At 50.5% G+C, this 20,093-nt stretch overlaps 1 protein-coding gene across 3 annotated transcripts in view; it reads right to left on the bottom strand.

The window, feature by feature from the left end:
- Positions 1 to 20,093, bottom strand: part of LAMB3 (laminin subunit beta 3) — a 53,629-nt gene that overhangs the window by 18,138 nt on the left and 15,398 nt on the right. Inside the window, exons 1-6 of one of the 3 annotated variants that reach the window (XM_033092680.1) lie at positions 16,910 to 17,179; positions 15,492 to 15,556; positions 14,528 to 14,682; positions 3,467 to 3,581; positions 2,865 to 2,938; positions 596 to 787 (exon numbers count right to left, since the gene is read on the bottom strand). In XM_033092680.1, the coding sequence (XP_032948571.1) occupies positions 596 to 787; positions 2,865 to 2,938; positions 3,467 to 3,581; positions 14,528 to 14,682; positions 15,492 to 15,519 (564 nt within the window). In that variant the 5' untranslated portion in view covers positions 15,520 to 15,556; positions 16,910 to 17,179. Of the gene's footprint in view, positions 1 to 595; positions 788 to 2,864; positions 2,939 to 3,466; positions 3,582 to 14,527; positions 14,683 to 15,491; positions 15,557 to 16,909; positions 17,180 to 20,093 lie in introns of those variants that run through there. The other 2 variants (XM_033092681.1, XM_033092682.1) reach the window with 2 other exon arrangements.

The following is a 20,093-nucleotide window of genomic DNA, read 5'->3' as shown; positions in this document are numbered from 1 at the left end:
CCATGGCAGTGGGAAAAGCAGTTATGGAAGAAAGGAAAGGATCTGACCCCAGGTGGGAGGACGCAGGAAGAGGTGTTCTGAGCTGTTTCTAGAGGCAGGTTCTCTTTTCTAGCTCAGGGTTTAAGTTCCAATGACCTGGAGCTGTGGCTTATGCCCAAATTTCCTCAAGGGTGATGATGGGGCTAGCTAGACAGGTTAAACAGGGCAAGTTCATTCTTGTGTTAAACCCTACAGGTGAAATCAGAAATTAAATTAAATTTGTGTAACTTGCTCACTTGACTCTAACTAGCCATCTCAAAGTCCTCACACTGGACCAAAGCCGGCTGTACCTTCTCCACTATGGGACATGACAACACGCCGGGGAGGATGAGGCCAGAGAGCAGGGCTGGGGCATGCAGCGCACTCCGTGTGTTTCTGAAACACCCCTCCTCCGGGGCAACAAAGAGGACCAGCAGCAAATGGTTTGCTCAGGAGAGTCAGCAAGGAGCACTGCCCGGAGGTGTGCTCATCTCTTCCTGAGTCTGCGTGAAGGAGTGAGCAATGGGCTGGTGTAGACCCCTCTCCATGGCTACTTTTTCAGGGTTCCTTTTCCTACCTTCCCCCCATTTAGGTGCGCGTTAGGCCTCTGGGGCAGAGACTGGCACCGGGCGTCCTGCCAGCTCTGAGGCTGGCCCTGGCGGACGCGGGGGAAGGCCGAGGAGCAGTCAGTGGCCAGGTACTGGTACACGTGCCAGGTCTTGCCGAAGTCTGAGGAGCGCTCAATCAGCATTCCAGCAGGCACGTTCCCCTGCAGAGACACAGACAGGGCGGGGCCTGAGTGACTGAAGGGAGGGGCAGCCCTGGGGACACAATCCCAGAAACAGGCTTTGACAGACCTGGTGCCTGAAGGATGGCAGCTGCATCCCTGAGCCCTACTCACTAGATGTCAACAGCACACTCACAGTTGGGACAACCAAAATGTCTCCCGGAATTGCCAAACACCCCCGGGCTGAAACCAGTACAGTAATCTATAGGCCCCCGCCTGTCTTAATCACAGTTTTATCCCCCGCATGCAGCACATAGGAGATGCTTAGTTCACATTCGTTGAATGACTAGGTGAGTCTTTTGTTTGTTCTCCCCACTCCCCATTTATACCTGTAAACTCATCTCTCACTAGTTTGCAGACCACCGCATCCCTACCTCTCTCACAAACGCATACTGGCCGCCCCCCAGAACCTAGGTCCATCCCCCTCCCCAAGTACATACCCTCTGGTCTCTTGCTTCTTCACATTTACACTATACTGTTTTCTTTGCCTAGAATGAACTTTTCCCTTCCCTGGGCTATTACTGGTCTAGAAAGGCTTATCTTCCCCAGGGTATGTTCTCTGACCACCCCCCCAAACCTCCCCAAGACAAGACCAAGCTGCATGCCCCCTCTCCCATGCTCCCCAATATCTCTTCTTACCAATATCAGCGCACACATCACATTCTCTCATAAACTAAAGCAACTTGAGGACTGCGATTTAGCTTTATTCATCTTTTCATCCCTGACATCTGCCACCTAACATATAATCAGTGTTATATACGTCTGTAGCAAGAATGGGCACAGGGGCCGGCCCGGTGGCTCAGGCGGTTGGAGCTCCATGCTCCTAACTCCGAAGGCTGCCGGTTCAATTCCCACATGGGCCAGTGGGCTCTCAACCACAAGGTTGCCAGTTCAATTCCTCGACACCTGCAAGGGATGGTGGGCTGCACCCCCCTGCAACTAACAACAGCAACTGGACCTGGAGCTGAGCTGCGCCCTCCACAATTAAGATTGAAAGGACAACTTGAAGCTGAACGGCACCCTCCACAACTAAGATTGAAAGGACAACAACTTGACTTGGAAAGAAAAAAAAAGAAAAGTTCTGGAAGTACACACTGTCCCCAATAAAGTCCTGTTCCCCTTCCCCAATAAAATCTTAAAAAAAAAAAAAAAAAAGAATGGACATATACATGAATGGGTGAGTGATAATAAAACTACGCAACTAACAGTAGCCATCCACCTGAATGCTGCCCTTCAAAGTTGTCACCTTAGAGAGTGGGCATTTATTTAAATGACACTGGTATTTCGCAAAATACTTTTGACCTTTTCTTGAAGGGATGTTCTGAGAGCTAACTTCCTTGGTCACACAAGAAATCAGATTCTATTGCTACTTATTCATAGCTCATTTTAACTCCTAAAAATGGTATCGCCCTTCCTGATCATCTAATCTTATTAACCAAACTCAATCCTTAAATGTTTGACTATTTCTGTAGAAAGAAGAAAATCAAATCTTTTCCTAAAAGAAAAAAAATGACCTGTCACCAGTGAATAAACATGTTCCCTTCAGAAGGAGCATCTCAGAAGACCATTGCAAAAGCAGAATCCGAGAGTGCTCTGAGCAGAAATAGCAGTACATTGCTCCAAAGCATACCTTTCACGTGGATGGGCCAGTTCTTGGCTGTTGGAAACCCAATCTCATCAGCGAAGTTATAAAAACAGAGGACACCAAGAGTACACGGCTACACGATACGCGACCACGCCCAGCAAAATTGGTACTTGGCAGAGCTGAGTTAATTAGATGGGTTGAGGGCAGAGGAAGCAGAGAAGAAGCGGACATATAACCACTGCATGGCCTGGACGGGGACCCTGGAGGTGCCACTGTCCTCTCTGGAGTGAGTGAGGCCTCTGCTGTCACTGTGACACAGGCTCAGGGTAAGTGTCACCCAGCCTGGGAAAGGGCGGGCCTCCCAGCACGTGGTCCGCAGCCCACTGGGTAGACAAGAACTCTGCTACCCAGCGGTCTGAGCCCACGCGGCCCAGGGCCCCTCTCCATTCCACTGCCACCCCCAAGGAAGCACACCTTAAAATCCATCACGATGCCTTGAAGCTGGAATTTCCTGTCCAGGTCCAGCTGCAGAGAGACAGGGTTCACATCTGGAAGGACAAAGAGTTGGAACATTAGACCGGGGACTTTCTACCTTCCTCACGGAAGAAGGCTGTGGACTACACCAGCTCTCGGCAGTCAGAAACCCTCTCGCTGTGATTCTCCAGTTTCCCTCTCAGAGAGGAACGGCACCAGAATTTTCCCACTTACATTATCTAGGCAAGATCCTATCTATTTTTGGCCAAATGTCTTTCCCACCATCACTTGATGCCCCTACTACCTTACAGAGTTTCAACTTGTCTGCTCAACGCAGACCTGTTCCCGAAGCTCAGTTCCTTCAACAAGCCCTCTGCGAGGAAGTAGAGTGAAATAAAGGCGTTCCTTCCTCTTCTCACCCTTCCCTTAACTTCCAATAAACTCTTCTACCTGCCACATTGGAAAGACCTCCTATGCAGGCAGAAGTTTCTGCTTGTCAACCACCCGTGTCCCAAAGGGATCCCAGGCACCCTCCAGCCACCCCCACCTACGGGAGCCTCTGTAAGTTTGGGAGCCTTTACCCCAAGGTGGCAGGCCCTTACCGTTCTGCGACTGCCACCAGCGTGTGGGGCCTGAGGACGAAGCCACATTCTCCACTCGGTGACTATTGTAATTGTGAGGCAGCCTGGAGTCACACTTGCAGCATTTTATGTGCCACTGTGGGGCAGGGAGACAACAGAGACTCAGAGGCGGGGTATAGACAGAATTGTCCCCTTGGGTCCTGAAAGCCCAGGACATTCCCTCCATGGAAATGCTCCCACTAGAGATCCACTGATTTCATTAATACACTTGGAAGGATTAACCTCTCAAAATAAGGCTACTGGTCATCTTTTAATTTAATTCCTTTGTGTCTGTCCTAACACATAGCTAAGTGAATAGTACATAGATGTTAGGTTGGGAAAGAGGTATGGAGTGGTAGAAAAATCTTTGGTAGATGACACTGCTTTGAAGAGAAACTTGAAAAGGGTGCCAAGAAACAAAGGAGAGAAATTCCCATTAATTTATCATCTACTATGTGCTAAATGCAGGCTACAGAGTTTCCATCTCATCTCACTTAATCCTGGCAGCCTGAGGAAAATTGAGCTTCTGAGGATCAGGGAGAGGGGACAGACAAACAGGACAAGGGAATTTGGGGTTCCAGTTCTAGCTCTGTTACCCCGCTTGCTGAGCTCAGTTTTCTCTTCTGTAAATTGAGTGGAGGTTGGAACACAGTCATTTAATCATTCAACCAACATTTATTGAGTATGTACTATGTGCTCAACCATGCTCGAGGCTCTGGAGTTATAACAGTGAACAAAACAAAGACCCTGCCCTCAAGGAGCCAACATTCTAGTAACATTTAGAACATCTCTAAGGCCTTCCAACACTGAAACCTGGGACTTGATCTTTCCCAGGCTTGGTGTTCCCTACCCACAGGAGAGAATCACACGATCCCCAACCAACTAGCACTGTGCAGGTAGGCGGTCCGAAGGCCAGGAAGGCATACAGCCCTGGGGCTGAGGGCACAGGCCCATCCCCAAGAAGAGCTGGGCTAAAGTGGGCAGCCAAGAAGGAAACAGCCTCATATTGTTGCTCCCCAAAAACCACACCTTCCCAGGCCTGCCCATGCTCTGGAATGAGACAAGAGGCAGAGCTGAACCCCCTGGGCTCCAGAGCTGGGCAGAGATCACCAAGAAAAAACAAAAGCAAAAACATGGCCAGAGAAGATGGCCCTTGTCCTTTCCTTGTTCTTTTAGTCCGTGTGCATGTACATACACAAGTACGCACACACACACACCCCCACACACACCCCCACAGAGATAGTATAACCGTGTCCCAGCTGCCCCATGCAATACACATACAATTGTTTTCTCTGAGTAACCACGGTCCCAAACCTTGTGCTCAGGGTAAAGGACACTGTTCAGAGTGCTCCAGTTCACCCATGAGGAGAAGCAAGGCTTGGACAAGAACCTCCCCACCTGCTGCTCCTTCCGGGCAGGGACAACTGGGTTTCCCCACACCGCGTGCTTCTGCTTCCCCACACGTGCTCCCCACACGTGCTCCCCACACGTGCTCCCCACACGTGCTTCCCCACATGTGCTCCCCACACCACGTGCTTCTGCTTTCCCCTATGCCTCCACTCACCAGAACCAAGGGAAAGCTCAGGCCCCCTTCTCCGAGGCCTTCCAGTCCCTGGCCCTCTGGCCTGTCCGGGGAAGGTGATAAGCTAACGAGGTGGTGTCTGCTGAGCTGATGAACCTGACAGCTCAGTCCCAAAGAGACGAGGTAACATGCCAAGGCGGTGACTTAGTTATAACACCCAACACCATCTTTCCTCTCCACAGCCAACAAAGCTTGAAACTGTGATCGTGGAAGGGGTGCCAGGAGTCCTGGCTCGCTGAGCCTCTGCGTCCCACCCCACGTTCCAGCTCTCACCTCCGTTCTGCAGAGTAAGAGAATTGTCACCTGTCCTGGTGCTGGAGCTGTCCTCATCACGTCCAAAGTGCTTTCTTAAACAACAATTTTTTGGAACGTTTTCGGCTCCAATGATGGCTGGCACATGTGCCCTGTGTGAAACAGCACCCACTGCCCCCTCGCCCCTCTCTGTCCCTATCCATTCCCTGCCCTGCCACATGTTTGTTCACTTGACATACTGGGCACTTATTGTCTACTCGCCTAAGTATTTGTTTGCTGTCGGCCTCCCCCCTGCTAGAATGGATACTCCATGAGGGAAGGAAAGAACCACTTTCCTTTACTGCTGCATTCTCAGCGGTTAGAAAAGTGCACAGCACATAGTAGGCCCTCAATAAATATTTGTTGAATGAACAGTAACTGCTCAGCAGTGCTAACATTTTCATTAACATTATTACTAGCTACTTCCTTCTTGCACTCAGGGAGTTTAAAAGGAGGTGTGGGGGAATGCGGAGGTAATAAAACACCAATAGTAAGTGATGGAGCACCTACTATGTGCCAGGTACTGTGTTAGGAGTCTCCATACCATAACCTATCGTATTTCCTCAAAAATAAGACCGGGTCTTATACCATGTTTCCGAAAAAAAGACCAGGTCTTACATTAATTTTTGCTCCAAAAGACACATTAGGGCATATTTTCAGGGGATATCTTATTTTTTCATGTACAACAATCTACATTTATTCAAATAGAGTCACATCATCTTCTTCTGGAATATCGTCATAAAGTACTAAATGCGTCCGTCTGGCTGACGATCTTAACTGGGGCTTATTTTCAGGGTAGGTCTTATTTTCGAGAAATACAGTATTTAAGCCTCACAACAACCCTATGTGGTAAGGAGCATTATTCCCATTTTACATATGAGAATGCTGAGGTTCAAAGAGGCTACGTGACTTCCTATTGACTGATAGCCAGTGTTAGCACCAGCACCAGAGAGGGCCCTTTCCCTCCTCTCCTCTCCTCTCTTTTCCTCTCCTCTCCTCTCCTCTTCTCTCTTCTTCCCTCCCCTCCCTATCCTCCCTCTCTCCCTCCCTCCCTCCCTATCATCCTGTCATCCTCAATTTCCACTAGGTAACCAGCTGGATGCACAGACATCATGGGAAGCATGGTAAAGGGGGAGAAATCCTGTCTCACCCAAAGGGCTTGTCTGATCCTGAAGCTGACCCTGAGGGAGGCCATGGCACGGAATGCACCTTGGGAAGAAAGCCAGCTTCTCAGGTTGACCCAGCTCAGTTAACACAGAGACTGCAGAAGTGTCAGTGGCTGAAATAAATACCTGAGCACTTAGAATAATTCCTTTCTGGGCAAAAGAAGCTTCTAGCTGGAATCTGACTCTCCTCCAGAATCTTATTTTGGTCCCTGGCAGTGAGCATGCCCTTCTCCCCACTCTGCCCAGCCTCTCAGGGGCAAACTTTTCCACTCCCCATCCTGTCTGCACTCAGCACATGTCCCACAGAGAGACAAGAGCCAGCTGCCTTCCGGTGTCCTGTCACCAGAGCCCTCTCCCCAGCCCTGCTGGGGGCTGATCCCAGCCTGCTCCCTGGCCAAGAGCGTGCCAGAAACAAGGCTCTTTCTTTGGGCCATGGGACGTAGGAGCTAGAACAGTTCAAGCCGGGATTGTAGAAATGCCCTTGATATTCCCCAATGATGGAATATTATGTAGTTATTAGAGAAATATGGGGGAAATGCTCACATTATAATGTTTTATGCAAAAAAATTGGAAATAAACGTGCATACATCATGCTCTCAAAAATATATTTTTAAAGAAATGGGAAATGTTTGGAAGAAAATACATGAATATGTTAAACTGATATGCCTGTTTTCCATATGAAATGACTAATATTCAGCCATTTTTACCTACAAAAATGGCAACTGCATGCAGTTTAACCTAATATCTCTGGGAAATGGCATTACAGGTAAATTTTTTCCTTCCTTGTTATTTTTTAATAATCTAAAACTTTTATACTTCGGGTATATATTAACTCTTTTGCTCAGGAAAATAGTCATTATTATAAAATAAACAAATTAAAAATGTCCCAGGTATTTAGTATGTGCTCGTCACCCTGCTTCCTCCCCCAGTCTTCACAGTCTGGGGGTACCCATGCTTTTATCACCTTCCTTCCACATGTGCAGGCACTGACGGAGGGATCCGATGGCCGCGTGCACTTAAACGTACGTGCTGCTTATCATAGTAACACAGCTAAAGGAGGAATTCGTCGCAATCCTTACCGACAGGCTACTCTGGCAGCCCTGGGACAGGTATTTTAAGCAGCTCTGCTTGTCAACTAACTGGCAGGATGGAGGTCCGAAATAAAATGGCTTATGGCAGAAGCCCAGGTGAAGACAAGCTGCTAGCTTCTTCTTTCCCTTTGGGCCTCAGTTTCCCTTTCTATTTTAGTCTTGTATGCCTCTATGTAGTATGTGAATAAGTGTGTGTGTGTGTGTGATTCTCAACGTGAGGCTCTTCCCCTGGTGTGTGTTCCATGCCTCTGTCTCTCCCGGAGACGAAAGCTCTCAGCTGCAGCTGCCTCCCTCTCCGGGGTCATTTGGCCAGCATTCCTCTGGCTGTCCTACCTCAGAGACATGGCATTATTATCAATCCAGCCTGTCAGGCCTCCAGCCAGTTTGGCTCCTGCTTGCTCTCCATCTGGAAAGGCTGAGTCTCTTCCCCTATCCTAGAGCCTTCTAGAAGCTCAGCTCAGTCTGGCCAGAAGACAAATCCTCCCAGAGATCTCAGGGAAGGCAAAGGAGAGCCTGAATCACAGTGGAGAGGGGTGAAAAAAAGGAAGGTGAGGCAAATCAAAGCTCTGTGTCTTTGTAGAACACAGAGCTAATTCTAGGAGGAAATAGGAAAACAGGGTGTGGTTATATATGGCCCAGCTCCCTCCCAGGAGCAAGCCAGAGGTCACCTGTGTCCATGTAAGGGGCTACCGTAGGGTCATGACTGCCAACCAGGGCCCAAAGAAAGAAAGCCAGGATCAACAAAAAAAAAAAAAAAAAAATCCAGTTCCCTGAAAGAAAAAAACATTCCCTCCACTTCAGCTTCCTCATTGGTAACATGCAGGTGTGGGTGGAGGTAATGAAGTTCCTCCTTGCTCTAATGCGCTATTAGAATTCTCCCCTACTCCAGCTTATCAGCTCAAAAGTTAGGCACTCCAAACAAGAATGCAAAAGAAGTAAGAGAAATAGAAGACATTGGCCAGACGCTGTACTTGGAGAAACACTTCCCAGCCAAGTGGACAGGGGAAGAGGCTATGGTCAGTAAGGCCTCCATGAGACCCCACTGGGATGCACAAGCCTCACCACTTCTACGTCAATGGATGTAGCCAGCAAAGGTCAAAAGTTAGGGCCTGTTGCGGGGCCGGGTGGGAGGACAGCCCCGGTGCTGTAAGGTACTTTTCTTTTTTAATTCATTTTTAAATTTTTTTTTAAATTCCAGTCTCAATGTGGCCTCTTTTTTATATTCTTATACGGTTTCTCTTCAGCTAGTCTTCAGATGATTCTTGAGGTTGAGTGTTCTATAATTTATTTGTCATTCTGGTGTGATCCTGGGATGCAGGAGGCAGAGCGTTTTACCTAATCCGCCAACTTGGACCCTCTCCCTATGAGGTACTTTCAACGTAATCTTCCTTGTCATGAAGTAACATCTTGCACCCTTAACTCTGCACCACCCTTATCTCCATCCACACTAAGTTCAGAAAAGTCACTTTCTGAAGCTGATTATAGCAACGATGTAACCACACACCTAAAAATTATACAGTACCAGGCTCTTTCCCGAGCACAGTACATATGTTACCTCATTTCATGCTTCCCAAATCCCTGAGGTAGGTATATTATGTTAAACGATGGGTATCCTCATTTCACAGATTAGGAAACCAAGTCTTGGAGAAGTTAAGAAATGTGTCCAAGTCATAGAGTTAGGAAGAGAGGAAGCAGGGATTTCTGTCCCAGGCTATCTGGCTCCAAACTTTCTTGTCCTGTTATGATTCAAGGGACACAGTGGTCACTTGACAACCGTGGGAAATTGCAAGGACTAGAACTAGTTGTTAAGATGCTCTCGCTCTTCTCCCCGGGGAAAGGCAGCCTCAACCCCAGCCTAGACATGTACAAAAAGGTGTCCCCCTAGACCTGAGTGCAGAGAGTTGGTTTGTGTGCCCAAACCTCTACAGGCTCTACCAGTCACAATGGTTCCTACGGGCCTTGTTGACAAAGAAGCAAGGTAGGTCTGTAAGACATTGCCCACCGGCTTCAAGGGACCTGAACCCCAGGAGAAATGGGGTGAGAGGTCAGGCCACAAAAGCTGTGAGGCCACCCAGGTTTGTGTCCAGGCCTTGCCATCACACCTTTCCCCTTGCTTCTCCCCTTTCAGCTACACAAGCCATTCCCCAGCCCATAACAACCAGGACCCAAGAATCTCACATTCCACCAACCCAAGCTTTGCTTCCCTCTGATAGCACCTCTTTGCCAATGTCCCTTTCCATTTTCTTCTTTCTCCTCTAAACTTACTCATCCTGGGTCTTACTCTCTTGGGACACTTTGCAAAAGCCACAGCTAATTTTCTCATAAGCAAACCCTTTCTGAGATATAAACGGTTGATAATAGATTGATATATGGTGCTTTTCCCAAGAGTATTTGCATTTTAAACAATCAACTCAACAATGCTTCATTCAAAAGAGTGAACCCCCAGTGGTAGGAGCTTTGGGAGTTTCAGACCTGCTGAGAGCTTCTGGAGAACAGGAGGACATGTGTTTTGGTCCGAGACAGGCTCAAAGTCCTCTGAGAGGAAGGAGGATGAGAATCTGAAGACATATATGAATGTGCTCTGACTACACATTAGCCATGACAAAGGTCAAGAAAACAGACGATCATCAAAGAAAGGCAATGGTGGTTGAGGTGTGTGCGTCTGTGTGCGTCTGTGTGCGTCTGTGTGTGTGTGTGTGTGTGTGTGTGTGTGTGTGTGTGTTGGGGAGGAGGGGCTATCAACTGGCTACTGCTCCTCATCTTGTTTCCAGGAGACAAAAAGGACAGCTGTTTGGTTTACACAGCTAATTAACCTGAGAAATGTACGATGCAAGACTGTTATTAAGGCAGCTGGGTAATTAAGTTTTCCCCTGTGAAGGAAAAAAGTGGGGGATAAATAAAGCATTTGGGGGAGCAGACACAACATTGGAGAGGCACTGTCAGGAGCAGAAATAGGGCTGGAAAGCTTCCAGGGGAAGTCGGCAGTTCCTGAGGAGCGTATACCAGCCCAGAGACGAGCAAAGGGCTCAGCCCCTGCCACTGCTCATCTGAGAGACCATGGGGGACCCTCAAGGGCTCACACATGGCCAGCCACCTCCAAGAAGCTGGTGGGCAGTGATGCTAGAGACGAACAAATGTAAAGGCTGACTAACCCCACTCATTCATTTCATAAATTGGGGAAATGGGGGAGAAGTCATGACCTTTGTAAGGTCACATTTCTATTCTAAGTGTCAGAGCCAGGACCAGAACTAGAGTCTCCATCCCAGGGGAGGTGACTTCGCCAACCATGAGTGCCTCCAAATCAGATGGGTAGGGGTCATCTCAAAAGCTGAGAGTGGGCTGGCCCACGGACGGGCTGATTTCAGCAAGTATGTGAGTGTGTTTCCTGATCAGGGCAGAAATTCTCAGAAGTGTCATTCACAGATGTGTCATTCACAGATGGCCTCTGCATGCAGACACAGGTCCCTGGAGGTAGGTGTGGGAGGGGGGCGAAACATTGGCATCTTCCAGACCCATGCCAGTCGTCATATGGCTTGCTCCTGTATACAGTCCTCACATCGACTCGTTGAAATGGGTGCTACCACTACTCCCAGTTTTCAAATGAGGAACTGGGGCTCAGGGAAAACACAGAGGAGGACAAAGGCAGGGACCTGTCACAGACATTGTCATTCATGCTGGAGCTTTAGGGGCCAACGGTGCAGTGAGTTGACCCAGAAGTCATCTAGGAGCTGAAAGAAAGAGAGCAAGGGGACACAGTGGGACTGCAGCCTCAGGCCGTTTAAGTAAAGAACTGCCTGGGTTCAGTCCCAGACAATTAATGTGGAGTCAGGGCTGGCAAGGCCAGAAGGGCAAAGGTGGGCATGTGGAAGGTACATAAGGCACAGCTGGCCAAGGCCGATGTCCACGTAAGGGACCCAAAACCCACAGAAGCATGCCCTCAAGGCCAATGGGGTTTAGCCACTGAGACAAAATTAGACAGAGGAGGTAACATGCCAACAGGCAGACTAGCCCACAAAGAAGGAGAACGGGAGCTGGGAGAGACAATTTTGGAACTGGAAGCAGTCCCTACTGCTCCTGCAATTCCCATGGCACTGAGGCCCCGCAAGTGGCGGGCGGTGGGGGTGGGGTGGGGATAGTGAGCAGTGCAGAAATGTCCAAGGTCATAAGTCCCCATTGCACTTGCATTCGTGCCACATCAGTAGGCAGGCAGCAGGTGCTGAGTGATTTCTACTGAGCTCAGGGCTCACAATGTCACCCGTGTACGGAAATAGAGCAGAGGCACTAAACCAGAGGCTTGGACTTAAGAAGGTGTGCACATAGGGATGGGGGTGGTCGAGAGCGGTGGGGGCGGAGGGGGCAGTGCGGAGTCAGGAGGACGGCAGCTCTGCATCATTTCCCACTGGGGCCGCCGCCAGAAAACTCAACGCCTGTGTGTTTCCATTAGAAATCTGGGGTCCCAGAACACACTTAAACCCTCCCAGTAGCTCATGGGGATCACAAGCGCCACCTCATAGAGGATTCTGAAAATTAAATGAGGTAATTTATATAAAACTCTTAGTATGATGCCTGGAACACATAATATGTGCTCAATAAATTACAGTTGCTATAATATTTAATAATAAAATAAAAATAATAAATTAAACTTAAAAACTGAAATTGGAACTCAGCAGATTAAATCTGGGTTGCTAATTTCCGTCACCCATGCACCACCACACCTGGGCAGGATTCAGGGTACGTCTGTACAGAGGGACTATCTGTGCCTTTCGAGTGTGTGTTCCTGGCTGGCAACCAGTAGCCTCTAGGTTACATGGATAAGGGAGAGGGAAAGCGAAATCAGACAAGACAGGGATGTGGAAGGTAGGGGAAAAGAAGCTCCTTCTCAGAAGTCAGCTCATTCCCAAAGAAAGCTGACGCAAGGAGTGACCCTAAAGTTCATTTCATCTAACACTCACTCACGGGTAGGAAAGCGAGACTTAGAGAGGGGTATTATCTGGCCCAAGATTTCACCCCAAGTGAGTGGCAGACCTGGGGTGCCATCCTGCACCCAAGATGCCCTATCCTTTACTCTTTCCAAGAGGTTCCATGGATTTACAGAAAAAGGGGAAAAAAAAAAAAAGAGAGAGCCAATACTTCCCAATTTTCACTGCAGCAAAATAGCTGAAATTTATCCATCCCTAGGGTTGCAAAAGTCTAGACTTCTCTTTTGCAAGCACCCTGTGTTTTACTCTGGTGGGGTAGGCTTAAAAGCAGGGGAGGCAGTTGGCTCTCTGGGGCATCTGGGAGAGGCAGAGGGCAGGCCAGAACGAAGCCCAAAGCCCCACGCCTCGCAGGAGAGAGGCTGTGAAGGCAGGGCTGGGACCCAGGGGCGCCCAGCACAGGGGCCTCTGACCTCTCCTTGCTTTCCCTCCCAGAAGGCAGGTCAGCCTGAGGAAGGGAATCTCAGGTCTCCCTGAAATTTTTAGACATGGCTCAGTGCCACAAGGTTTTGAGAGCGTATGGGAAGGGGGCAGCTAGAAATCATTCTATTGCCCAGAAAGCTCAATACTGCCTGGCCCCTGATGTCTGTGGAGTAATCTGGGCCCACGGGGAGGACTGGCCTGGTGCCGGCCATCTTACCCAACACTGTCAAATGGGCTTTCTTTCCCATATCCAAGTGGGTGAGATGCAGAAGCCACAGCCATCTCTGCCTAGCACCTCCAAAGCCATGAACGAGGACTATCTGTGATTAAAAGTTGCCAAGAGAACACTGGGGACTATAAGGACAGTGAGCCCCAGTGACAGTATCAGATATATCACCATCGTCCTGAGGGCAGTCTGGAAAGAGGAAACCACAGACAACCCAAGTCTCCGTCATGGCAATCAATCTCTCACTCCCTTGCTGTCTCTGTCTCGCTCTCCCTTTTTTTCCCCTCAAAGGCTGCAGAGACTCAGGGCAAACCACTCCCTCACCCATTTCTTTGTCCAAACCTGTATTCTGAGGGTAGAAAAACGGTCCAATGAGATAGGGAGCTGGGAAACAAGAAAACACTGAGTGATTTCGACCTTGGTGAACATGAGGAACAAAGACCCCAACTTTGTTGAAGGGAAAAGAAAACCAAAGTTCCTACAAAAAAGGCAATGTAGAAGAAAAATCGCAACATCTCTGAACAAATCAGTTGCCTATATAGGCAATGTTAAGGGACCTAGTTCAAAGTGTTCCAGTTCCTGGATTCCCTCAGCTCGTCTTCTTAATTATCGACTGAGTCCCCAGCCTTCTTGCTAACCTCAAGTCACCCCCTCATTTATTTCACTGATCTATGCGCTTTCACAACAGTTTGACTGTTGCCCACTTTGCCTGGGGTGACATGGACCAAGGAGGCTGAGAGGCAAGTTGGTTTTTCATACACGACAACTGCAAAGCATCGAAGGTAAACCCCAGCTTACGATCACGTATTCTCCTCCTGGCTCTGCCCACACCCACACCCCAGTGCTGGCCAGAGAGATGGTGGCAGCAGAGTGACCGTGGCGCAACTCAGTTCACCCCATGGCAAGACACAACCCGGCACACACATCCCAGCACCTGTGCTCCACCAGCCTTGACTTCATCCACCAAAGGTGGCACGTTAGACTCTACATATAAAGGATCAACACTTACCTGGTTGCCTATCTCCAAGACTTGAAAAACTGTCCTGCCCACGCCTAAGGGCTGAGAAAACACTCCCACTTTATGGAGCAGAAGAGGGGAAAGAGCTATGCAGCTAACTGAGTACACTTTCTCTTCCCAGCCCTATGCTTTTCTTGCTCCCCCTCCCCCACAGTGCACGGGGCTGGGCGTATACAAGTACACCCTAAGTGTTCAGTGAGCAATGGCAGCCTCCCCCACGCCCCCTACTTCATCTTCCTCCAGCCCTGGAGGCCGTGAGCTGGCGCGTACCTCGCCATAGTAGGTGCAGTAGGTCTCAGGCCTGGTCAGTCCACAGGTGGAGGAAGCTCGGAGAAACCGGGTCCTCCCAATGAGCAGGTCCCCAACAGGTGGATAGCAGGCCCCGTGGGAGCAGGATTGCTGGGCACACAGGAGGCTGGGCAAGGCTGAAATCACAGGGGTTCTGGGGTTCAGCCTGGAGAGAAGAGGGTGTAGCCAGCCTCCCCAGCGTCCCCCAGGGAGGCAGACATCGACCAGACGAGACCCTGTCCTGCTCCCACTCGCTGGTGGTGCTAATGCCTGCATCCCTGGGCTGTTAGGTAAAAAAGCTGACTTCATATTCTGCAACTCCCAACTGAAAAAAGAAGGCGACACACTGGAAACCAAAACGCATGGATGCTCCTGAAACGTGGCGTCCCTGTGTGGCTTTGAGAACCAAGCTCCCGGCTCATGCTTGGCCACCAGCACGTGGTCCACAACTGTCCTCAGTGACAGCGTGGCCTCCACCTACAGCTCAGAGGAGGGCTGGCTGCTGCCATCTGTGAACATTGGGAGAGACCTGCATTCTTTCTGCTCCTTTGTCTGCAAAGTTGACCCAACCACACCATGTGAGTGCCCTGCTGCAATTCAGGGCAGAGAATTGTTCGAGAGTTCAAGCCACGATGGCCCTGGAGCCAGCTCGTGTGAGACAGGATGGGAAATAAACTGTGCAGGGCACCTGGGGAACCACCAACCGCTCTTAGGCAGGAGTAAGAAGATACCTGGGCGCCTCGCAAGAGAGACGGAAAAGTATCTTCCCCAAAGGCCTAAGGGAGTAGAGAAACCTCAGGGGTGTCCCCGCTAAAGAAGTGTTCCAAACCCCAGGATTACAGGGTGACAAGGTAATGCTCACACTTTGGCTAATTGTCCTCCTCCCCATGCACTGTCAGCTTCCTGCTATATGACGAGGCTTGGAAGGATCGGAGGGGATACCTACCAAAACACAGGAGAAGAAAGAGCCTCATCTTCAGCCAGTGGGGTGATCCCTGGAGAGGACCTCACCTGGGACAGATCAAAGCAGCCCGTGTAAAACAGTGCAAACCTCTAAGGCACACTAGCCCCCTGTCTATTCCTGGACTCATGTTTTTTCAGAAGACTTTACCTAGGACATCTCTGACCAGCAGGTACATTTGTAGCCAAAACCTTGGAAAATGCCAGAGCCCTGGACCCCTGACCCAATAAGCATGGGACTCATAGGTGCCCTGGAAAAATGCCAGCCCCTCCCATACTTCAGCTTCCTCATCTGAAATGGAAGGGAGGAGGCTCGCCAGGTCCTGCCCGCAGAGTCATAAGGACAAGGTGGGGAGCAGGAAACTACTGGCCCTTTGCAGGAGAGGAGCTGGAGAGGTCTGAGGCCTTGTTGCTGCCTGAGAAAGAGGTCTGGCCTTTCTCAGGGCCTGGCCCAGCCTACAGGCCCAAAGGTGAGCAGGTCAAAGTGGCTGAGGGTCTGGAGGTGAGCCCTCTCCTGCCATTGGCATGGTCTCCAATCCCACCAAGGGCCACCCCAAGGGTAAGGCTGTGGTGGCCACCACTCTGGGCGAAGTGGCCAGCCGGAATGTGATGGGGAGAGAGGCAGGCCTGGCAGTCTTTGAAAGGTGACTGAGGATTTTACTGAACTGGAAGCAGCCCAAATGCCTCTAGTTATGGGCTGAGGCTGTGCAGGATGGATGGGGCTAGGAGGCCACAGATTCCGAAGGAGGCTGGGGATGGATACTCGAAGGGTCCAAAAGAGGCAGGCAGGCCTGCCCTGCTTGTGCAGCGACCACCTCTGTCTTGAACTGGAGGCTCGCTCTGCTCCAGTGACAGCCACAAAGTCCTTTGGCTGGGCTGGGGGGACATGGGATTGGCAATGCAGGGGCAGAGAGGGAACTGGGGCTCTCCTGGCATCTTTATATTATATATCCTTACACTTTGAAATCATTCCTTCCAGTCAGCTCCCAGAAGAGTCAGGGGCCCGGAGAAGACAGGTAGCCTGAGTTCATACAGCTAATCATGGCCTAAGAGGGAAACCCATCTCCTGGCTCTCCTTCAGTGCTGTCTCTGCCCTCCTACCCCGGAACTAGGCATTCTGAGAAGCCTTAGAAGAGCTCTGGCGGGGCCAGCCCACCCTTTCCACTTCTCTTTGTGCTCAGCCCTGATCTGAACCTGCTTTCTTCCAAGTCACTGAGATGCTTATCAGATGTGAAAAAGCAATCCAAACCTGGGCACACATTTAACCTAGCCTTTGCAGCTGACTCGCTCAGGTGAGCTCACAGGAAGAGGAAGAACTGGGCCTGCTACCAGGCCCCAGACACCCAGAGTACAGCCCTTCTCCCTGCCCAGCCCCCACCAGGCAGGGGCAGGCAGGTAACATACCTGGCTCCGTGCTGTTGCTGTTCTTTCTCCAGATGGCCTCTCTGAGAGCACCCCTTGAATGTGGGGGGTCCGCTCTCCTGGCTCCCAGGTTTTAAACAACGGCTTTACCTCTGGAGACTCCCACTGCAGGGCGGGTCTCAGGAATCTGGCGGCTGGCACGCCCATCTGCCGTCACTGCACCCCCACCCCACCCCACCCCCAGGACAGGACTGGGCAAGTGGGTCGGTCCCAAAGGCCTCACAGCGAGCCCGGCTGTGCCGACCTGCCTGTGGGTGCGATGAGAGGTGAAGGGGGGCACTGCAAAGCACCAGGCAAATGTTTGTGATCCTTCCACACCAGGATCCAGAGGGTGGGAAGGGTACTGGCATTTGTGACAGGCACTGTACTTGGCGTTTTCCCCGAAGCCCGTAGGGGTCAGCTTCCTCTTGTGTCCTGGACCACCCTGGACAGAAGACCAAGCAGAGGACACAAAAAGCAGGGCTTGTATATAGGGTGTTACAGCCCCAGATCTGTCACCCAAACATCCAGGAGACTGGAAGGCAATAGACCCTCCCCTCCACCAGGGAAAACAAGAACAGTGGAAAATCCCTGCTTCTCAGGGAATTTGGAGCAGCTTTAAAAGGCTACAGTTCATCAGGAAGGGATCAGAGCCCAATTCACCCCGGGAAAGCTTAACAGGAATAAGCAGGAATCAACTCTAAATGCGTCGCCTCCGGCTCCCTCCCTGGGTTGGCAGGGAGCCCCAGGACAGGTAACTACCTGTGAGTCATTGCCCCCAGCTCAGGAGGGCTGGTGTGCTAGCCTCTCCCTCCCGGGGCAGGAATGCCCGCCTGCAGGGCCAGAAAACAGACCTGACCACAAGTGGTACAAGGCAAGGCTGAGGCCTAACTGGACAGACCTGCCCTGACCCCCCACCAGGCCTGGGAACACAGCTTCCTTTGTGGGACCCTGAGCAAGCTCCTAGCTCAAGCCTACGGGGCTGAGAGCCACTGTAAATGGCAGTAACAGGCCAGATAGAAAGGCTGGCCTCAGAGGACACTTTTCTCCCAGGTTAGGGCCAGAGGGCTTTAAAGCGTTCTGGAAGGCCACCCAGTTCATACCTCGGCCCTGGACAGCCTGCACTGGCACTGTTTGGGAACAGTATTGCCTCAAAGTTTCTATTTAAAGGAGACTCTTAACTAGCCATTCCTGCCTGTCAGTCTCTCCTACGCTGGATGGTCTCTGCAATAGAAGGGTTAAGTCCAAGAAATCGATTTGACCACCCTTAAGGGGAAGATGTAGAATTTTTTGCAGATTAAGCTGGGCATTTCGAACGCTGTTTCTAGTTTAGCTGAGACATTGAGATGGGCAGGAGAAACACTGTCATTAGCGAATGGGCAACCAGTTGTTTAGATGCATAATGGAAACTCCAGTAACTCTTAGTGTCATGGCCCCTGTAAGCATTCCAGTGAAATCTGGCTGAACTCAACAAGCCGAGCCAGTACACGCAGCTTCTCTTCATGGGCCCTGCCTCTGCAACAAGGACACAGAGAGATACCCATCCAGTCCCCCAGAGAAAGGTCACCGCTGACACCCTTGGGTTCTGAGGCCGCCCGCCTGGTCTCAGTCTCTCCACTGCTCCAACTCCCTAAACCCAAGGCTTCCAAGGGTGCTTTCAGCGTCCTGGATCTGCCCACCTCTGCCCACCCCACCCGGAAAGAGGATGTGACAAAGAACTCATTAATAGTTAACTCAGCAGAACAGCAGGTGTTGCAATCCCAGATCTTCAGCCGAGGTGGGGCCGGCATGTGGTGGGCCTCACGTTTAAACCCCTCTCCTATTCCCCTCTTAGGAGGCAGAAGCCCAGGTAAATAAGCCTTTGGTGTTTCAGACATCACAGGCTGGGGCAGGTCCAGGGAGTGGTTTAGCCTCTCCAGAGGGAAATGACAATTGCTCTGTTTGGGCCCCCCATGTACTCCTGGCCAAGTCCAGATGTTGTTTCTGCAGAACCCAAGAATAGCCCAGTCAGCCTCACTCCTTGGGGACACTGATCACACCCCCGTGCAGGTCTAGCCCCCTGCTCCCCGGGGCTACAGGGCCCAGGCACAGGCTTTGAAATTCAGAACCCAATCTATTCAGACACAAGAAGCCTAAAATAGAGCCAGAGGCTGGGTTAGGACCCAGCCAGAGCTAAAGGCGAGACTGGGGCACCACTCCAACACTGAAGCCCCCCGTCTGTGTACCCTTCACTCTCTCTGCCTCCCACCACCCTGCTCTGGAGCCCTCAGCCCTCCGTGGCCCCCCTACTCATTTGAACTTATCCTCAGGAAAGTGGCTGTGAAATCAACCTTGACTGACTCCTGTTTCTCTGGCACCCACATCAACTTATCAGGCAATTCTGTTACCTCTCCTTCCAAGAGCAGCCAGGGCTATTTCTACCCGTCTAGCTTGGGCCTCTCTTCCCCAGACTTCTGCGACAGCCTCCCAACTGGTCTGCAGTCTAGTCCCAACACAACAGGTCACAGACTCCCCTGCTCAGAACCCTGCACCAGCTCCCCTCTGCAGTAAACGGCAAAGCCAAAGCCCTTAAAGAGGCCCCAAGTGATATGACACCCCCCCCCCCCATTACTTCTCTACAAGACCAAGACATCGCATCACCCTCACTTTCTGCTCCAGCCTCATGGCCTTCTTGCTGTGCCTCTGAATTACCAGGCTGCTTCTATCTGAGGGCATTGCCCCAGCTGCTCTCTCCACTGATGTCTGCAAGGCTAACCCCTCTTACCTCTTTTAAGTCTTGGTTCAAATGCTACCTTTTCAATGAGGCCTACTCTGACCATGTTCTTCAAAAGGCGCCATCCCTGTCCCATCCCTGTCCCCACCCCAGCACTCCCAGTCCCACTAACTTACATTATTGGTTGGTTCTGCTTTAGGTATTTTTGTTTTTGTTTTTTTTTGTTTTTGTTTTTTTTTTTGCAACACTTCCCTCCTTCTAACTAACTATATAACTTACCTATTCATCCTATTTATTTTCTGTCTCTCCCCACCAGAATGTACTGCCCCAAAAGGCAAAGATTTGTGTCCAGTTTGTTAACTACTGTTTTCCAAGTGCCTAGAAATAGTGCCTGGCACATAGCAGGTGCTCAACGTTTGTAGAATGAATGGATTCACACTGAAGTATAAATAACCTATATCATTTAATGAGTCT

Source organism: Rhinolophus ferrumequinum, chromosome 22, assembly GCF_004115265.2.
Source record: "Rhinolophus ferrumequinum isolate MPI-CBG mRhiFer1 chromosome 22, mRhiFer1_v1.p, whole genome shotgun sequence".
In the NCBI taxonomy this organism is placed as follows: Eukaryota; Metazoa; Chordata; class Mammalia; order Chiroptera; family Rhinolophidae; genus Rhinolophus; species Rhinolophus ferrumequinum.
This window is presented reverse-complemented; position numbering and strand designations above follow the sequence as displayed.